Source organism: Leopardus geoffroyi, chromosome A2 (assembly GCF_018350155.1).
Source record: "Leopardus geoffroyi isolate Oge1 chromosome A2, O.geoffroyi_Oge1_pat1.0, whole genome shotgun sequence".
Taxonomy (NCBI): Eukaryota; Metazoa; Chordata; class Mammalia; order Carnivora; family Felidae; genus Leopardus; species Leopardus geoffroyi.
In genome coordinates, this window is record NC_059331.1 from 79,525,071 (window position 1) to 79,545,292 (window position 20,222).

A 20,222-nucleotide genomic window follows, 5' to 3' on the forward strand; every position below is an offset into this window, starting at 1 on the left:
TTTTCTATTTGTCTCTCCAGTAACAGGCAAATAGAAGCATGAAACCAATGCTGGGAACAAAGCCCAGCCCATAAGTCAGATCCAGTTCTGATAAATTTGGGGGGGACGGGGGTCATGGGTCACACCTTAGAGTAGCTGGGTACATGATGAATGTTTTCAATTTTTAGCTGATGCCCTATTTATCCCACCACACATCACGGGGCCCCTAAGGATGTGAAAAGAGTAATCAACATCCTGTAAAGCTTGATGCCATCAACAGTCATTGTTAAGTTCTGAGCTTACTGTTTGAAGTAATTTTCTGGCCTCTTGCAATAGCGGGAGAACAGAGGGAACAGGTTCCGAGTCATATCAAACTGGAGCTGAGCTGCCCCTCCCTCGTTGAAATGATTGGCAAGAACGATCTGAAACAAAGAGCAGTTCGTGTCACACGTGCCTTTGCCATCAGGGCCCCGGAACGCCGCCCGCTCTTGCTTACTTCTTGGTAGATGTACACATCCAGCTTCTCCACGAGCACCTGCCAGAAGACTGTGAACAAGGAGAAGCAAAGCTGCTCCTCCAGCTGGAGTAAGCGGTCTCTCACGGTGAGCAGCAGCGGGCAGGCCGAGCTGGACAGGGACATCACCGCCTGCTCCGACTGCGACGGCAGCGACAGCCACCTGCGAGGGACCAAGACCGCACCGCCTGCAGCGCGTTACATTTTACTACGGAATCTTCAAAACCTTGTACTTTTAGAGATGTGACCAATCATTTTACATGTGGGGAAGTGCACTGTCCTGGGGCATCTTGGGTGGATAAGAGCAAAATGTACAGCCCAACATTAAAAGCCGTCTCAGAAAATAAATATAACTATATTGATACACTGGTTCTCCATTAAATACTCCCTTATTTAATGAGGATGACACATCATTTCCTTAATGTGACTTGCTGAAATAATTACAAAGTGGTTAAAATGTAACATGTATTAGCATTGAAGACATCAGGTAATTTTTTTTTTTTTAATTTATTTTTTTTCAACGTTTATTTATTTTGGGGACAGAGACAGAGCATGAACGGGGGAGGGGCAGAGAGAGAGGGAGACACAGAACCGGAAACAGGCTCCAGGCTCTGAGCCATCAGCCCAGAGCCCGACGCGGGGCTCGAACTCACGGACCGCGAGATCGTGACCTGGCTGAAGTCGGACGCTTAACCGACTGCGCCACCCAGGCGCCCCATCATCAGGTAATTTTATGCTCTGGTTTTTGGCAGAGTAACAGGGACTAAGCACACTTGCAAATGGATTACAAATGCTCGGTGTGACGGGGACTGTGCTGGAGAAGACAGACCCTGCCTGTTCTCACAGAGTACGCAGTGTGGGGAAAGGGACAGAGACCACAGAATCACGACAGTGGATACAGAGTACCCTGCAGGCATGCATGCAGAGTACTGTTGGGGCACCAGGCCACTCAGCCCCACATCCCAGACCAGTTGTGACTATCTCTGTAGTCACAACTATATCTGAGGGTTAAATTAGGATCAGTTTATTCTGATTAAGAATGTCTGAACAGGGCCCCCTGCGTGGCTCAGTTGGTTGAGTGTCTCTGACTCTTGATTTCAGCTCAGGTCGTGATCTCCCGGTTCATGGCTTTGAGCCCCATGTCAGGCTCTGTGCTGACAGTGCAGAGCCTGCTTGGGATTCTCTCTCTCTCTCTCTCTCTCTCAGGATGAATAAATAAACTGAATAAATGTCTGAATATATTTTAGAAAGCTTTCTATCAAAAATGGTTAAAAGTCTGTAGAGCAAAAGGCCAAACTCTGCTATCTAGACACCTTGGAAATTTGCATATATCATCTTTCAATCTTTTTTAAAGTTTTTATTTTAATCACTGATACTCATCACCAAGTGCGCACCTTAATCCCCATCACCTATTTTACCCATCCCTCCACCCGCCTCCCCTCTGGTAACCATCATTTGGTTCTCTGTAGTTAAGAGTCTGTTTCTTGGTTTGCCTCCCTCTTTTTTTCCTTTGTTCATTTGTTATGTCTCTTAAATTCCACATATGAGTGACATCATATGGTATTTGTCTTTCTCTGACTTATTTTGCTTAGCATAATACTCTCTAGCTCCATCCCTGTTGTTGCAAATAGCAAGGTTTCAAACTTTTTTTATGGCCGAATAATATTCCATTGTAGATATACACCACATTTTTTTTTTATTCATTCATCTATCAGTGGACACTTGGGCTGCTTCCATATCTTGGCTCTTGTAAATGCTGCCATAAACATAGGAATGCATGTATTCCTTTGAATTAGTGTTTTCATATTCTTTGGGTAAATACACAGTAGTGTGATTCCTGAATCGTGGGGTAACTTTTTGAGGAAACTCCATACTGCTTTCTAGAGCAGCTGCACCAGTTTGCATTCCCACCAACAGTGCACAAGGGTTCCTTTTACTCCACACGCTCACCAACACCTGTTGTTTCTTGTGTGTGTTTTATTTATTTATTTTGAGAGAGTGAGCAGGAGGGGCAGAAAGAGAGGGAGAGCGGGAATCCCAAGCAGGCCCCGCACCGTCAGTGCAGAGCCCAACACGGGGCCTGAACTCATGAAACCGTGATACCAGGACCTGAGCTGAAACCAAGAGTCAGACGCTTAACCGACTGAGCCACCAGGTGCCACGTGTTTCTCGTGGTTTTGATTTTCAGCCATTCGGACAACTATGAGGTGATAGCTCACTGTGGTTCCGATTTGCATTTTCCTGGTGTTAAGTGATGATCAGCATCTTTTCATGTGTCTGTTGGCCATTTCTTTGCAGAAATGTCTGTTCGTGTCTTCTCATTTTTGATTGGATTATTTGTTTTTGGGGTGTTGTACCAGTTCTTGATCTATTTTGGATACTAACCCTTCATCAAATATGTCATTTGCAAACATCTCCCATTCAGTAGTTGCCTTTTAGTTTTGTTGTTTTCTTTGCTGTGCAGAAGCTTTTTATTTTATGTAGTCCCAATAGTTTTTGTTTTTTGTTGTTGTTTGCTTTTGTTTCCCTTGCCTCAGGGGACCTATCTAGAAAAAAGTTGCTATGATCAATGTCAGAGAAATTACTGCCTATATTCTTTTCTAAGATTTTTACGGTTTCGGGTCTCACATTTAGGTCCTTAATCTATTATGAATTTATTTTTGTGTATGGTGTAAGAAAGTGGCCCAGTTTCATTCTTTTGCATGCAGCTGTCCGGTTTTCCCAGCACCATTTGTTGAAGAGACAGTCCTTTTCCCTTTAGATACTCTTTCCTGCTTTGTCAGAGATTAATTGACCAAATAGTTGTAGGTTTATTCTGGGTTTTCTATTCTGTTCTTTTGATCTATGTGTCTATTTTTGTGCCAGTACCATACTGTTTTGATCCTACAGACTTGTAATAGAACTTGGAAGTCCAGAATTGTGATGTCTCAGCTTGCTTTTCTTTTTCAAGATCGCTTTGGCTATTTGGGATCTTTTGTAGTTTCATCCACGTTTGAGAACTGTTTGTCCTACTTCTGTGAAACATGTTGCTGGTATTTTGATAGGGATTGCATTAAATGTGTAGGTTGCTTTGGGTAATGTAGGCATATTAACAATATTTTTTCTCCCAGTCCATGAGCATGGAATGTCTTCCCATTTCTGTGTGTCATCTTCAGTTTCTTTCATCAGTGTTTTGTAGTTTTCTGAGTATAGTTCTTTCACTTCTTTGGTTAGTTTTATTCCTGGGTATCTTACTGTTTTTGGTGCAGTTGTAAATGGGACTGTTTTCTTAATTTCTTTTTTGGCTGAGATGTAACAGGTTTCTGTACGTTGTGTACACTGTGACTTTGCTGAATTCATTCATCAGTTCTAGCAGTTTTTTGGTGGATTCTTTTGGATTTTCTATATATGGTATCATGTCATCTGCAAACAGTGAAAGTTTGACTTCCTCCTTACTGATCTGGATGCCTTTTCTTTCTTTTTGTTATCTGATTGCTGTAGCTAGGACTTCAGTCCTGGGTTGAATGTGATGGTGAGAGTGGACAACCTTGTCCTGTTCCTGACCTTAAGTGACAGGCACTCAGCTTTTCCCACTGAGGATGATATCAGCTTTTCACACATGGCCAGGCCAGTTTTTCACACATGGCCTTTATTATGTTGAGATATGTTCCCTTTAAACCTACTTTGTCGAGGATTTGTTGTCATGAATGAATGTTGTACTTTGTCAAATGCTTTTTCTGCCATCTATTGAAATAATCACATTATCCTCCTTTCTCTTATGTTGATGTGATGTATCATACTGATTGATTTGTGATACTGAACTACCCTTGCAATCCAGGAATAAATCTCACTTGATCATGGTGAATGATTCTTTTAATGTATTGTTGGATTTGGTTTGCTAGTATCTTGTTGAGGATTTCTGTACCCATGTTCATCAGGGATACTGGCCTGCAGTTCTCTTTTGCTGTGGAGTCTTGGTCTAGTTTTGAAATCAGGGTCATGCTGGCCTCAGAATGAATTTGGAAGTTTTCCTTCCTCTTCTATGTTTTGGAATAGTCTGAGAAATATAGGTATTTATCATCTTTCAACTTTTAGCAAACTGGATTTGAGAGTTGAGTAATAAGAAAATATGAAGGACTTACCTTTCTTTTTTATACAATTTTGCAGCATCTTTAACTTCTCTAAAAACATGGTCTACTTGGCGGGTCAACATGTCATGCTTTAAACGCTCCAGTAGGTTAATCATGTCATCAAAGACAGAACTCTCCATAGAGGCCAGCTGTCCCAGCTGCAATTTACTGAGGGTGTTATTCTCTGCAAAGACCTCCAGTGCTGCCTGCTGAAGTTGCAGGAAGAACTGAAAGCAAAAATGTATTAACATGGTCATTAAGATGCTTCCTTTTTAACAGCATGAAATAGAATTCATGTACTACAACTCACTTGTTTAAAGTGTACAATATATTGGCTTTTAGTGTATATTCAGAATTGTGCATCTAACGCCAGTGTCAATTTTAGAATGTTTTCTTTACTCCAAAAAGATACCCCACACTTAACCATCATCTCCCAATCCCCTCCGTGCACCCTCCCACCCTAGGCAACCACTCATCTTTCTGTCTCTATCGATTTGCCTCTTCTGGATGTTTCATATAAATGGAATCCTATAATTTCTGGCTCTTTCTGACTGGCTTCTTTCACTTAGTATGTTTTCAAGGTTCATCTATGTTGTAAGATGTATCAGTACTTAATTTCTTTTAATTGCTTAATAATATTCCATTATACGGCCGTACCACATTGTATTTAGCTATTCATCAGATGACAGACAGCTGGGTTCTTTCTCGTCTATTATGAACAATACTGCAGTGAACATTTGTGTGTATGGTTTTGTGTGGACAAATGTCTTCAATTCTCTTGGGTATACTGGGAGTAGAACTGCTGGGTCCTACGGTAATTCTGTGTTTAGCTATTTGAGGACCTGCAGACTATCTTCCACAGTGGCTGTACCATCTTACATTCCTACCAGCTGTGTGTGAGGGTTCCAACTTCTCTACCTCTGCACTAGTAATTGTTATTATGTCTTTTTTATTATAGCCATCTTAGTTTATATTTAGTGATGTCTCACTATGATTTTAATTTGCATTTCCCTGATGGCTGATTTCTTTAAGTACTCATTTTCTCCGAACACAGACTGAGAGTTGTAGTAAGCAGATTTATGAGAGTTAAGAGAATTAAAATGTCATTTTTACAGTGGCATTTTAGGTAGAATATGTATTATTTTTTTCTGCCCTACAGAAAAATAACGCTGTGGATATTTAGCAAGAGATTAAAGGCAACCTAAATGCCCATTAATAGGGGACAGGATATGGCCACAATAAGTGATGGTTCAGGGATGGACATGTGAGAGGCCACACTGGTATTTTCTGCTGAACCTATCAGAGAAGAGGCACTGGTCCTCTCAGTGCCTGGACAGTGGGAGCCTGGAGCCACCTGTGGCCATACTCCCAGAGCCTGCCTGACAATGAAGCCAGAAGGGAACAAGTCCAGGGCAGCCATGCCTACTGCTTTCAGTTACACAAACAGATTCCTCACCGACTCACCCCACTCCCCCTCCCCACTCAGGCCAGCATCAATCCAGCTTCTGTCACCTACAACTGAAAAATTCCTGACTCTGAATGGCTGGGTATGTCTGGCTTGGCGCAATCTGGCAATGGACAGACAGCTATTAGTACAGAATCAAAATTAATGGAAGGTGAGCTCTGTCCACTCTTCCTTTTTTCTATCTAGGCAATACAAGAGCATTAATGATTTTTATTTTAAGCGTTCACAGGCTGAAAGACCATGAAAATGGGTAAATAACTTCTTATATTAAACAGAATTTGTAAAATCATAACACACAAGGACAAAAAATTCATTCATGATTTGAGGAGCTACTCTAAATTTGGTTATTCTTCTGTTGACAGAAGGACCCAGTTAATTCAGCAGCACATTACAAATTTCCTAAGGACAGGGATGATGGCCAATTCATCTTCGTTAACAGACTATGGCACCAAGTAAAAGTAGTTAATGATGTTCCACAAATAATTTGTTGAAGCTAAAAATCTGGCTTCGAATGAGTCTCTTATTAGATCATCTGGCACAAGAATCAGGAATGACAATTTGTTTTATGACAAAGCTTAGCAGAAAATGGAGCAGTGTGGGGGCTGAGTGAAAAAAGTACTCACTAAAATAAGGAAAACAACACATAAAAGTACACAATGAGAATTGTGTAGCATACGCAATAGAATACAGCCCATGTGTTCTAATTAGGTGACTTTATAAACAAATGCATTAGTCAGTACACTCTATATTCATTTTATGAAATAATTATTTTGTGTCTTATCTTCCTTGCTTAGCAGAATGATACTATGAATATGGATCTCAGTTAACATTTTTGTTGAAAAAGGCTTTTAAGTCCCAGCCAGAGTCCAGAATATAAACTATGTTTATCAGGTTTTTATCTTATTTATGTCTGTTATTACATTTATTTTTGTTTCCTATTTTTTTAATTAATTACCCTGTATGTAATTAAGATAAAAACTTTTATGTTTTGTTTATTCTTTCACAGTAAAGGAATACGTTTTCTATATAATGCGTTAGCAGTATATACTTTTTGTTAGAAATTCATAATTTAAAATATTTTTAATAAAAACTTAAAAAAACAAACATATATCTATTATTATGTTTTCAAGACTCTGTCCTTAACCCGGACATTGAGTATTTTTAAATGCCTATGTTTGATTATATTTCATTTCTGCTTTTTTTTTATTACATTAAGACTTGACAATTATACAGACATTTTAATTTACCTTGTCCACCTCTGTGACTCATGTGAACACACTCAAAAATTATGTTTTCTAGTATACTATGAACTTATCACCAATCCTCAGTTAATCAAGCTTTTGAATTATTCTACCCTGGAATTTTTCAATTCCCACTTTACCACATTTAAAAAGTGGTATTATTAAGTCTTTAGTTAACATTATAGTTGTTTTGTTGTTTTACTTTCCTATTTTCATTTTATGACACAATCATATAATACTTTACATTTACAATGTACCTTAGTACAGTTTTTTTTTTCCATTTAATGTATACTTCACTGTTTTATGGTCATGCAAATTCTCTGTTAATACTTTCTGTCATGAAACCTACTTCATGGGACACAGTGGTGAAAACCCAAGCTGATTTCTGTATCTATACACATGATCAGGGAATAGTGATTCCAAACCCAAGAGCACCCTGTCCAAGAAGTTCCTGGAGCTCCTCTGAGGTCATTCTAATATCTAAACATCATTAAAGGAATTAATCTATGTTAAAGTTTTAAAGGCTAATTAAGTTTCTTTATTTTTGGCTAGAAATACATATTGGAAAATCTGGTTAGCAAAAGCCTTGAAAACCAGTATAGTCCTTGGATTAATAAAAAGAGTAAACAGAAATTATTTAATAATTGTATTTAGGCAGACCAAATGAATGTGTGTGGAGAAAGGAAGGATAAATAAAATTCTTGGAGGCAAAAGGCCTTACAGTACTTGCTAACCGGACCCAAGGTTTTGATTTTTAGATTTATTTAAGACACCTCCCACTATAAGAAATTAACTTTCTTGGATGATGTGATAATGGTATTGTGGTTATGGGTGTTTTTTTTTTTTTAAGGAATTATTTTAGAGATACATTTTGAAATATTTATCATGAAATATACCTTAAGATCTTCAAAATAATCAAGTGTGGGAGGTGGAGAAGAGGCTTAAATAAAACAAAATTGGTACAAGAAGCTGGATGACAGGAACATAGGAGTTCATTTTATTATTCTACTTATGTTTTAAAGGCATTCAAAGGGTATCAAATGTTATTTTTATTACTTTTATTTTACTTTGTTATGTAATCTTTACCCCAACGTGGGCTTGAACTCACGATCCTGAGACCAACAGGCGCAGGCTCTACCGAATGAGCGAGCCAGGTGCCCCTCAGATGGTGTTATTTTATTTTCCTTAAAGTCCTGGATTTTATGGATTTTGACACCATTTCTCAATCCTAGCTTTTTCTGAGATGGCAATTACCATACATGAATATTTCCCAAGTATAAAGTCTAATTAAGAGGAAAAAGGTTCATTCTATAGACCACTATTTTATGAGACGTTGGCTTTCTTTTCCAATGATTAAACTATTGGGATTATGTAACTATTTGCGAATTGAGAAAAAAATGTAATTTAATCACACCCCCTAGGTTTGGCCTAATTGTTATTCTACTAATGTGTCATTTCTGCTTGCTGTAAATTCAAAATTTCAAAACTGTTAATACTACTAACAAAAAACTGTTTAACTAAAACTGTGAAAAATCTATGATTTAATATAAAAAGCACATTAGCGGGGCACCTGGCCGGCTCAGTCGGAAGAGCATGCGACTCTTCATCTCCAGTCGTGAGTTCAAGCCTCACACTGTGTGTAGAGATTAATTTTAAAAAATAGTAAATAGGGGCGCCTGGGTGGCTCAGTCGGTTAAACGTCCGACTTTGGCTCAGGTCATGATCTCAAGGTCCGTGAGTTCGAGCCCCGCGTCGGGCTCTGTGCTGACAGCTCAGAGCCTGGAGCCCATTTTCAGATTCTGTGTCTCCCTCTCTCTCTGACCCTTCCCTGTTCATGCTCTGTCTCTCTATGTCTCAAAAGTAAATAAACGTTAAAAAAAAAAATTGAAAAAAAAAAAAAGTAAATAAACTAAAAGATATATATGTTAAAATAAATAAATAAATAAATAAAAGCACATTAACTTACAACATTGTCAGCCCAGTCTGCTAGTACTGTTGAGATATAGTTCACAGCATTGAGAATTGCACAGTATCGAAAGCCAAGGGAAGCTCTAGTCTCTTCTTTCATCACCTGAGTTAACCGTATCCTGAAATCATCTACTAAGTCCTTCTGTAACTCCAGGAACTGTAGCTTTCTGGAAGCTGTGGGAAGATTTTTATATCTGTCTGTGGAGAAAGTTAACAAGACATGTGAAAGTTTTGGTTCTGCCCAGGACACAGTTACAGGTTTTCCCTATTGACATGCTTTGGTACCTTTGTCAAATAATCAATCGACCATCCAAGCACGGATCTATTTCTAAACTTTACAAGGTTGCAGGTTTCACAAGTATATGTACTTGTCAAAACTCACTGAACTGTATACTTCAGATTTATGTTCTCCATTGTATATAAATTACAGCTCAATTTTTTTAAATGTTTATTTTTGGGGGGGGGGGAGAGAGAGAGAGAGAGAAACAGCTCAAGCAGGGAAGGGGCAGAGAGAGAGGGAGACACAGAATCTGAAGCAGGCTCCAGGCTCCAAGCTGTCAGTACAGAGCCAGATGCGGGGCTTAAATCCACAAACCGTGACCTGAGCCAAAGTCAGATGCTTAACCAACTGAGCTGCCCAGGCGCCCCACAGTTTAATTTTTTAAAGGCATGAGGAAATTATAGATGGGCCCTGATTTATTATGGTTCAACTTAAGATTTTTCAAGTTTACAATGGTACAAAAGCTATACACATTTATAGGAATTATTTGAATATTTTATTTGGATCTCTTCCCAGGCTGGCAATATGGGATACAACCCTCTCATGATCCTGGGCAGCGGGAGAGCGGCATATCTCCGTCAGCCATGGGATCATGAGGGTCAACAACCAATGCACTTACAGCCATTTTGTCCTCACACAACCATTCTGTTTTTCACTGTCAGTACAATATTTAATAAATTACATGAGATATTCAACATTTTATTATAAAGTAGGTTAGGTGTATGAAATGCATTTTTGACTTAAAATGTTTAACTTAGGATACCTTCATCAGGATGTAGCCCCACTGTAAGTCACAGAGCTGTATGATAAGGTTTTGGGGTAATGGTGGGGTCTGGAGGTGGGTCCTGCCCCCATGCTTTAATAAAATCACCTTTTTGCACCAAAGACATCTTCAAGAATTCTTTCTTGGCCATCAGCTCTGAACCCCACCATCACCCCAAAACCTCATCATGTACATATAAAAACCACCCCATCTCAGGGCACCTGGGTGGCTCAGTTGGTTGTGTCCACCTGACTCTTGATTTCAGCTCAGGTCATGATATCACGGCTCGTAAGATGGAGCCCCGTGTTAGGCTCTGTGCTGACGGTGCGGAGCCTGCTTGGGATTTCTCTCTCTCTCTCTCTGCCCCTCCCCCCCCAAATAAATAAAAATAAAACTTTTTAAAATCACCCCATTTTGGGGCGCCTGGGTGGCGCAGTCGGTTAAGCGTCCGACTTCAGCCAGGTCACGATCTCGCGGTCCGGGAGTTCGAGCCCCGCGTCAGGCAGGCTCTGGGCTGATGGCTCAGAGCCTGGAGCCTGTTTCCGATTCTGTGTCTCCCTCTCTCTCTGCCCCTCCCCCGTTCATGCTCTGTCTCTCTCTGTCCCAAAAATAAATAAAACGTTGAAAAAAAAAAAAAATTAAAAAAATAAAATAAAAAAAAAAATAAAATCACCCCATTTCTTCAACAAAGAACATTCAGTTGAACGTCTGACCTCAGCTCAGGTCATGATCTCACAGTTTGTGAGTTCGAGCCCTGGACTTTGGATCCTCTGTCCCTATCTGTCTCTGCTCCTCCCCCATTTGTGTGCACGCATGCGCTCGCTCTCTCTTTCGTTCTCTCTCTCAAAAGAAAAAAAAAAAAAAGCTTACCTAAAAGAAAGTTGTATCTTGAAAGACTTATACTTACCAGTTATAACCAAGAGTAGCGTCATAAAAGTTTCTGCACAGTCTGGAACTTTCATCTCGTCCACATCAGTGATATCCTTATATTGGGATATCCAAGCAGCTTCTGATGAAAGCATTGAGTCCATTTTTTGAAGAGCAACTGATATGCAGAAAAAGGGAACAGGTCAATTAAGTAGTTACAGTCATTCTTAATTTTCAGCACAAGTTTTTAGGAGTAATGGTTTTTCTGTAAAAAACAAACAAAAAAACAAATCTACAGCCTCCCACCAGTTGCACTATATTTAACACGCTCTGTGTTAGGGTTGAACAAGATTCCCTACTTCTCCCCGCCACCCCTACCCAAAATCTTCAAAATAGTTAAACTGACTAGACAAGCTACATCCAACAGACACTACAAAGAACAGGAAGTACTATGGTACAATCTATAAAACAGTTAGCTGTATCCTATACTGGCTTGACTCTTCCATTCTAGAAACGTGGATGGTGCAAGTACAAGAAAAACTGGTTTGATGGGAAGAAAAGGCAACTTGGTAAACCTTAACCAAGAAAAATTCAGATGACTCTAGTTTCTATCCAGAGCTGGTGGAGAAAAACACCAAAAGTTAATATACACAAAAGGAGATAATACGCTCTCCACTTGATGGCTACTGAACACTTACATTTTCTCTCCACAGTCAACCACCTCTGAAAACAGGTGTCCTCTGACAGAATATGCATACAGTTGGCAAAAGTGCTGGGATAGCCATAAAGACTGTGCAGCTCCCTTTCGAACAAAAGCACCTCATCCACCAGATGACAGAAGAGATTGTCATCATAGAGCAGACATGGGATGTCTGCAGCTAACTTCTCAAGAACGAGCATCATGAGGCCCCGGGAAAATTCAAGCTGAAAGAAACATGTAAGCAGGAGGTAAGGTAAATGACAGATTATTCGTGGACACACACAACTCTAAAACTGGAACAATTTAAGAACACAGTTTCTTACCCTTGCATTTACCGAAGGGCCTACTTTGTCTAATATTGGCTGAATCTTCTCATCCAGAAACTGAGTGTGATTCCCAATCCACATAAGTACCTGAGCCAAGTACCATTCAGGCTAAGGAAGGAAGTTAAAAAAGTCTGAATTCTTAAGTCATTCTGACCAGAAAGTTACAATTAAATGGTTTTAGTTAATTGTATACACATAGCACTTAACACAAATTAGGTGAAGATTCTTATAAAAGAACACAATTTCTGCTCTGAACTTTAATCAGATGGTTCCCAATGTACTCCCAACAAATTCCCAAAGGTGGCATAAGTCAGTAAACTCATAAATTTACAATACTGTATGTGTTGAAAACATAGCACTTTGGAGATATGTAAAATGATGAGCATTACAAAGAACCGATGGCCTTTAATTTTGTTTTGTGTTTGGTTTTTTTTGTAAATTACATTCCAAAATAACTTTTAAACCTGATTTTCTTCTGGTTTGTCTTTTCAAAAGGTAAAGTAAGAAAAAAATATGCCTTAAAACAGGTAAAATCATAGAAAAGTAAATGTAAATAGGCAGCTTTTTAAATTGTCCCTAGAGATGATTCTACAAACCTTCCAAGTTTACTGACGGTAAATCCCTGTTATGTGCTAGATGCTAGGAATACAAAAGTGAGTAAGGGGCATCCCTAATCTCAGGGGCTGTGTAGTTTAGGCTTGATGACAGAGTGGAAATGTACTTTAGAAAGGAATCAACATGGGGCGCCTGGGTGGCTCAGTTAGTTAAGTGTCCAACTTCGGCTCAGGTCATGATCTTGGGGTTCCTAGGTTCGAGCCCCATGTCAGGCTCTGTGCTGACAGCTCGGAGCCTGGAGCCTGCTTCAGATTCTGTGTCTCCCTCTCTCTCTGCCCCTCCCTCGCTCATACTCTGTCTCTCCTTCCCTCTCTCTCTTTCTCAAATATAAATATAAAAAAAAAAAATTAAGAAAATAATTTTAAAAAAAGAAAGGAATCAACATAACTCACAATTTTCTAACCTCAAATTCTTACTGCCTCTCTACAGCTGTAGGTTTATTGCCTTGTCTCGCTACTTACTAATTGGTTCTATTCTTCTTTCCACCAACACCTCATCCAAAAAAGGAGGAGATCCATAAAGTACAACAGAATAAACTGAATTTAAGACCCAGAAATCCAATTGCCACTCAACTCCTTCCCGTGCAAACATAACTCCCTATCCCTTGACCCCTTTAAAATTCTATAAAGCCTATAAACTCATTTATAAATGCCACATACAACGCCTGGGGTAAGCCTGGTGCAATAACATATAATTCAAAACACTGAAATGAACCACTCTGCTACTTGCACTGCATTAAATGTAGCAAAACTTAAGGATAAATAAGGTAGTCTCCACCCCCTGGCAACAGAGTTCTAATTCTCAATAAATTCAATCAAATTTCATTAAAAACAAATGCCTGATTGTTTTTCCGGTCAAGTTAAAGAAAAATCTCAAGAATATCTCCAATATAGGGGCACCTGGTGGCTCAGTCATTTGAGCGTCCGACTCTTGATTTTGGGTCAGGTCATCCAGAGTCCTGGGATCGAGCCCCGCATTGGGCTCCACACTGAGCATGGAGCCGCTTAAGATCCATCCATCCATCCTTCCTTTCTTCCTTCCTTCCTTCCTTCCTTCCTTCCTTCCTCCCTCCCTCCCTCCCTCCCTTCCTTCCTTCCCTCCTTCCTTCCTTCCCCTCTCTCTCTCTCTCTCTCCCCTACCCCCCCCCGTCCCTCTGTTCCTCCTCACTCACTCACCTCTTTCTCTAAAAAAAAAACAAAAAAAAAAACAAAGAAACAAACAAAAAACAGAGTATCTCCAACATACATGGCTGTAATCCCTCAGCTAAAATGCTGGTGAGATGGTGAGAATTTCCTCAAAGCCATCCCCATCATTCCTTACTTTCTTGTACACACACAAATCATTTACTGTTTTAAAATTTTTTAAAGCTTTTCACTTATTTTTTAAATGGTTATCCATTTTTGAGAGAGAGAGAGGGAGGGAGGAGGGGAGAGAGAGAGACAGAGAGAGAGAGACAGAGAGAGAGAGACAGAGAGAGCGAGTGGGGAAGGGGCAGAGAGGGAGACAGAGAATCCCAAGCATGCTCCACACCATTAGCACAGAGCCTGATGCAGGGCTTGAACTGTGAGAGCGTGATCTGAGCCCCAACCAAGTGTCAGATGCCCAACCAACTGAGCCACCCAGGCACCTCACCATAAATCATGGTAGCATCAGCACTCTGTTCAAAAGCGAATACTCGACTATCTGTGGACTTTCACATCTCTCTCTGATATATATATATATATATATATATATAAGCCTGAAAGAGCAATTCGCACAGTGAAACACGTGGAGCCAGTTGTCACAAGTGCCCCCAACAAATGTCACAGCACACCCAAGGGGCAACTTGAGACACTGGTGAAATGACGTGTTAATGAGTGAGCGGAGTCCCATGGCATATCAACACAAGTCCCAAAATAGATCTATTAAGGCAAGGACAAAACAGGAATTTAGCTCTTCAGAGGAAAAACAGAAATGTGAATGGGATCGGATTTTAACTTAAACCAGAAAGAGGATCAGGACGCTTAACAACTGCTATTAATAACAACGAAGGACAAGAGTTGGCAAAGCACACCTTGCTTATAACATTAGTCTGTCGGTTCCCTCGGAAGTGATACCTGAACCTTTTCTGAAGGGGAGTCAGCATAATCTGGATGGGCAGGATGACAGACGGGGATGCAGGAAGACAGTATTTTTCTGGAAGTTGTTTTGGCTCAGTAAGTAATTCATCTCTGACATAGTCAAGTCAAGGAAAAAGAAAAGGATACAAAAATATATATATGCATGGATATATGGATATATACACATATATACACACACACGTGTATGTATGTACAGATACACAATATACTTTTCTAACAAATATATAAGATACTAAGTAAAATTAATTATAAGACATAATTTTACATTGCATATGATTTCGTAAAAAGTGCATGAAATCTGTTATTAGAATTATCTTGTCTTTCCTAACATAAAAAACAGGAGTGAGGAAGGAAACACAATCAAGAATTCCTTTATTAACACTAGATTACTAAACTTTCCTCCCTATTGCCCATTTTTTTTTTCTGTCGTCCCAAGAGACCTACGTGTGATATAAACCTGGGTCAGTCATATATTTCAGACTGACCCCGCTCCCCCCAACGCTATTCACTCTGAAGGGCACAATCCACCACTCTGCGGGTATATACAGATCAAGTCCAAACCTAGTACTACTGTTTGGCTTCTTGGTCCCTTTCAAAAAGTTTTACTCTCTAGCCACAAATCCACTCTCGAAAAAAAAAAGCAATTTTAGTAAGTTTTATCTCCAACAAAGATACGAGGTTTGCAGTTTCAGAAGCTGGCAAAACAGTGTCTCCAGGTTACTGTATATCTCAGGGGCACCTGCTGGGCGACTCAAGCCAACAGTCTGAGACTGGGGGGGTGTGATGAATGGCCAGTGAAGCTGGGCTAAAACTTCCTCAAAATCACTGTAACAGAAAAAGCAACACACGTATTTCAGTAAAATACAATGGTCACCGAATATCCATGTGAAAGCACTACCATGAAATAACAGGCGAATTCCTTACCTTGTAAGTTTGTCCTTGAGGATCTTATGCCAGAATTTAACAGTGGCTCTCATGAAAGCAAGAAGATGAGCACAAGATGATTCCTGAAGCTTGATGTCAAGTTCCACCATAGACACCAGAGTAGAGGCTGCCTCTGGGACGTTATTGGTCATCAGATATTGCTGAATGTTATCACTGCAAAATGAGGCAAAGCAAACTTCAAAGATAGTCTGTCAAAATTCCAAGTGCAGCAAAAATGACATCTCCCTCCTGTGGTGTATAAGGTTCCGTGCAAGGAAGAAGGAGGCAGCCAGAAGTGGCTTTCTTTTTACCAATGTGGCCAAAGCTTAACATTTTTTCTAGGAAAGCCAGAAATCAAGACTTTCATGCAAAATCAATTAATCAAATCCTTTGAAAAAAGCCAAATAAAAGATGTCTTCAGGACAAATTTATCCCGTGAGCCACCATTTTGGCTTATTTGACTTCATAGAGCAAAACATTTTATTTAAAAATGAGATGTTGTGTGTCAACTATACTTGAGTAAAAAATTAAAGGGGAGCCTGGGGGGCTCAGTCGGTTAGGTGACTGACTTTGGCCCAGGTCACGATCTCATGGTTCATGAGTTTGAGCCCCGCATTGGGCTCTGTGCTGACAGCTCAGAGCCTGGACTCTGCTTCTGATTCTGTGTCTCCCTCTCTCTGCACCTCCCCTGCTCATGCTCTCTCTCTGTCTCTCAAAAAATAAATAAATGTTAAAAAATAAATAAATAAATAAATAAATAAATAAATAAATAAAATTAAAATGAGGAAAAATGAAAATGAGATGTTTCTTTGGATAAAAATAACATCCCATAGCTTAAACAGCTAAGAATAAGGAACAAAATGTGACCTTATCAATAACTGACCTTGGTTCAGGAGCCGCCCCCTGTAGGAAACCTGAGGCGGGAGTGTACCTCCAGGCATCCTCTGCCGGCCGCCAAAGTGCTGGGACTCCAGTCCCCCGTTTGGTGTATGTTCCTGGGGCGCACATGGCGTCCTCCTTAGGAACAGGAATGTGTATCTCCACCCTGCAGAGCTCCACTATGCACAAGCATTTTTTCCTCTCCTCTGAGAGCTGCTTGTGTTTTTCACGGTCACTGCTTCAGGCCTCAGCAAGAATACTTAGCTCATGTTTTTGTATTATTCTATTCATTCCTTTCAGCTCTTGTGGCCATCCCTTACTCCCATTCTCTCATTTTTCTTTCTTCTCTTTCTCTAATCATTTTTATTAAGATTTCCAACCAGTTTTGTCTTTTATAGCTACTACCAGAATTGAAAGCACTCTTTTGTCCCATTGGGTGTCAAGAAACCCATCATTTCTGCATTTAAAGCACCAGTAGTTTTTTTTTTTATGGACTTGTTCTTTTCTTGTTGTTTTTTAAGTTTATTTATTTATTTTGAGAGAGTGCATGTGTGTGAGGGAGGTGGAAGGGCAGAGAGTGAGGGAGAGAGAGAATCCTAAGCAGGCTCCATGCTGTCAGCTCAGAGCCCGACACAGGATTGGAACCCACGAACTGTGAGCTCATGACCTGAGCTGAAATCAAGAGTCGGACGCTCCAGTGACTGAGCCACCAGGATCCCCGTTTATGGGCTTGTTCTGATGGTCAGCATGCACGGAGCCTGCTCCCCTGTAAGGTTCTTCCCTGTGCATCATGGGAAATTAAAACCTTCTTGCTGTGGGGCGCCTGGGTGGCGCAGTCGGTTAAGCGTCCGACTTCAGCCAGGTCACGATCTCGCGGTCCGTGAGTTCGAGCCCCGCATCAGGCTCTGGGCTGATGGCTCAGAGCCTGGAGCCTGTTTCCGATTCTGTGTCGCCCTCTCTCTCTGCCCCTCCCCCGTTCATGCTCTGTCTCTCTCTGTCCCAAAAATAAATAAACGTTGAAAAAAAAAAAAAAAAAATTAAAAAAAAAAAAAACCTTCTTGCTGATTTCCCACTTCAAAGAAACATAAATCCAAAGTAAGTGTTGCATTATGTTAAAAGGAAGACTGCTGTGTTTAAGAAATGTACAAATATTACAAAACAATGTAAAATGTACACAAAAGCACAGAGTAAGGGAGGACTCCTTTCCAGGACACAGTGAAATAGCTCTCCACACAACACAGCATCATGAATGGCATTCAGAGCACAGAAAAAGCTAGGGAAACAGGGTTTCTGCATAATGACACTGCGATACTGTGGTATTCAAGAAGCAGAGCTAATAAAAGATGCTAGTTCTAAGGAAAAAACTAATTTTTTAAAAAAGAGAAAGTGCTACAGAATAAAAAGCAGGTTAATGTTAGAGAGAAATTAGATGAGGAAAATCTTAAAAACCCAAAGGAAGACAGAAATAGAGATTTATCACATCGAGAGCAAAGAACACGTTATTAAGGAGAAATAGCTATGCTCTATTTGATTATGAACTTGATTCCTATTTCTAATACGATGCCCAGGGCAAACTTGTCTTAAACAATCCCAACACCAGAAAAAGGCTATCCATAACCATAGTCCTATGTTAATTAACCTATTGCTTTGGCTACTACAAGAGTGAGGCTTTTAAACAACTTACTCTACTTAATAATAAGGTTATTAACATTGCTCCTTATTGGTGTTTTCCTCCAGAGGGGCAAAGAAAAATGAAGTAAAAAGTAGCAAGATTTAAAATCTGTTCACCCCAAATAATTTATCCCAACAAGGAGATGATCTAAAAAGTTTAAATTGATTTCTGGAATCACTGGTAACACTACAATCTTAGGTGTATCATTTTTTCTGTAAATGTTAAACTTATATATGCAAAACAAAGACTTCACACCATGCTGAGAGGTAAAATTCTTTAAAATCTCGGGAAATACACAGGACAAAGTGATACTGCATTACTCTTTGGAAGACGTAACGTAAAATATATTAACTCCGATACACAATGGGACATTAAGACTCTTGGATGACTTTTCTTCTTCAAGTCTTCCAGACGATATTAATGGTTGCTGACAGCTTTGAGCAAGAGTAGCTAAAACAAAGCACGATGGAACCATGCAGTATGGAGGGGCTGGGGGACTATATCAAAAACCAAATAATTTTGCCAATCTAGGCAGAAATGTTAATTTAGCTTGTTTGAAAGACAATACCAGACACTCTCAGTTAACACTAGTGATTCAATTCAGAATTCAATTCAGAAAGAAGTGTGTACTTTTTTACCCTCTACCCACAGGTAGCAAAACTGTTACTTAAGAATACTGTACATCTCTTATTAGAGGATTCCCATTGAAAGAAATTCAAATTTTAGAGAAAGCAATCCATTTTATTAAGTGATAGTGTCTAAAAAGTAATATTACCACGTTGAAGAGTTGTTTATTAATTTGGTATTATAAATAATAGTTTTTATTTTGTGTTCACAATACAACTACAGGACTTAAAATTTTTACTTAGATCACTTTCTTTCAAATGCAAATTAAGCTCCCTGAAAAGTTTATGTTCATTCACAAAAAAGGAAAAGAATCATTATAATACTATTTTCATAACAACCAGGAAAATTACATTATTATAATCTTTAATTAACTCAATTATTTAATGGCATGCATGCACTGCTAAGACAGAGCCTCAAAGGAAAATAATAATTATGAGAACAAAGAAGCCCTTTTTACCTTAGTTCTTCAATTTGTGAAATCCATTTAAGGTAAGCAAGATGGCGCTCAATCTCTTCAATTTGGTTAATCATGGCCCCCAGATCTTCCATCCAGGGCTGTGCGGTCAGCAAATGGCTGTTAATGGAACTGAAGAGATGAGTTTCTTGCTCCAGAAACTGATTCAGAAATTGCTTTGATTCTTCTGCATTTTTTAAGGCACTCTGAATTCTTTTAGGGATTTCTGATGAAATTGTAAGTACCTGATTGTAACAAAAACAAAAAACAGCAGCAATCAGATAAAATTTTCACACTTTTTTTTTTTTTAATGTTTATTTTTGAGAGAGAAAAAGCACCACTGGGGGAGGGATAGAGAGAAAGGGAGACAGAGGATCGGAAAGTGGGTTCTGAGCACAGAGCCCGATGCAGGGCTCAAACTCAAGACCCACGAGATCATGACCTGAGCAGAAGTCAGACGCTTAACTGACTGAGCCACCCAGGAGCCCCCTTCTAATGTTTTAATTAGATTATCATCTTCAAAATACATGTTTGTTCTAAAAGAATTGAAAATTGTCAATTATAAGCTTCAAAAGAAAGGTGCGATTTCTGCCTCCTGCACCAACCAAACCTAAACACAAAATGTCGTACGTGGGGATGTGTGGGCAGCAGCAGATGCCCCTGTAAGCACCTCTGCATCTTTCATCAAGCTCAGCACTTTCAGAGGGTCCAGACAGAGA

At 39.7% G+C, this 20,222-nt stretch overlaps 1 protein-coding gene across 8 annotated transcripts in view; it reads right to left on the reverse strand.

The window, feature by feature from the left end:
• RINT1 (RAD50 interactor 1) overlaps positions 1-20,222 on the reverse strand; it is a 30,186-nt gene that overhangs the window by 1,148 nt on the left and 8,816 nt on the right. Inside the window, exons 4-14 of one of the 8 annotated variants that reach the window (XR_006716231.1) lie at positions 19,507-19,748; positions 15,872-16,045; positions 15,623-15,772; positions 14,881-15,037; positions 12,210-12,320; positions 11,885-12,110; positions 11,227-11,364; positions 9,275-9,474; positions 4,615-4,829; positions 476-681; positions 283-401 (exon numbers count right to left, since the gene is read on the reverse strand). Coding sequence is in view for 7 of the 8 variants with exons in the window: in XM_045494490.1 (XP_045350446.1) it covers positions 283-681; positions 4,615-4,829; positions 9,275-9,474; positions 11,227-11,364; positions 11,885-12,110; positions 12,210-12,320; positions 14,881-15,037; positions 15,623-15,772; positions 15,872-16,045; positions 19,507-19,748 (2,012 nt within the window). In the remaining variant the exon portion in view is untranslated. Of the gene's footprint in view, positions 1-258; positions 682-2,986; positions 4,530-4,614; positions 4,830-9,274; positions 9,475-11,226; positions 11,365-11,884; positions 12,111-12,209; positions 12,321-14,880; positions 15,038-15,622; positions 15,773-15,871; positions 16,046-19,506; positions 19,749-20,222 lie in introns of those variants that run through there. The other 7 variants (XM_045494492.1, XM_045494496.1, XM_045494493.1 and 4 more) reach the window with 7 other exon arrangements.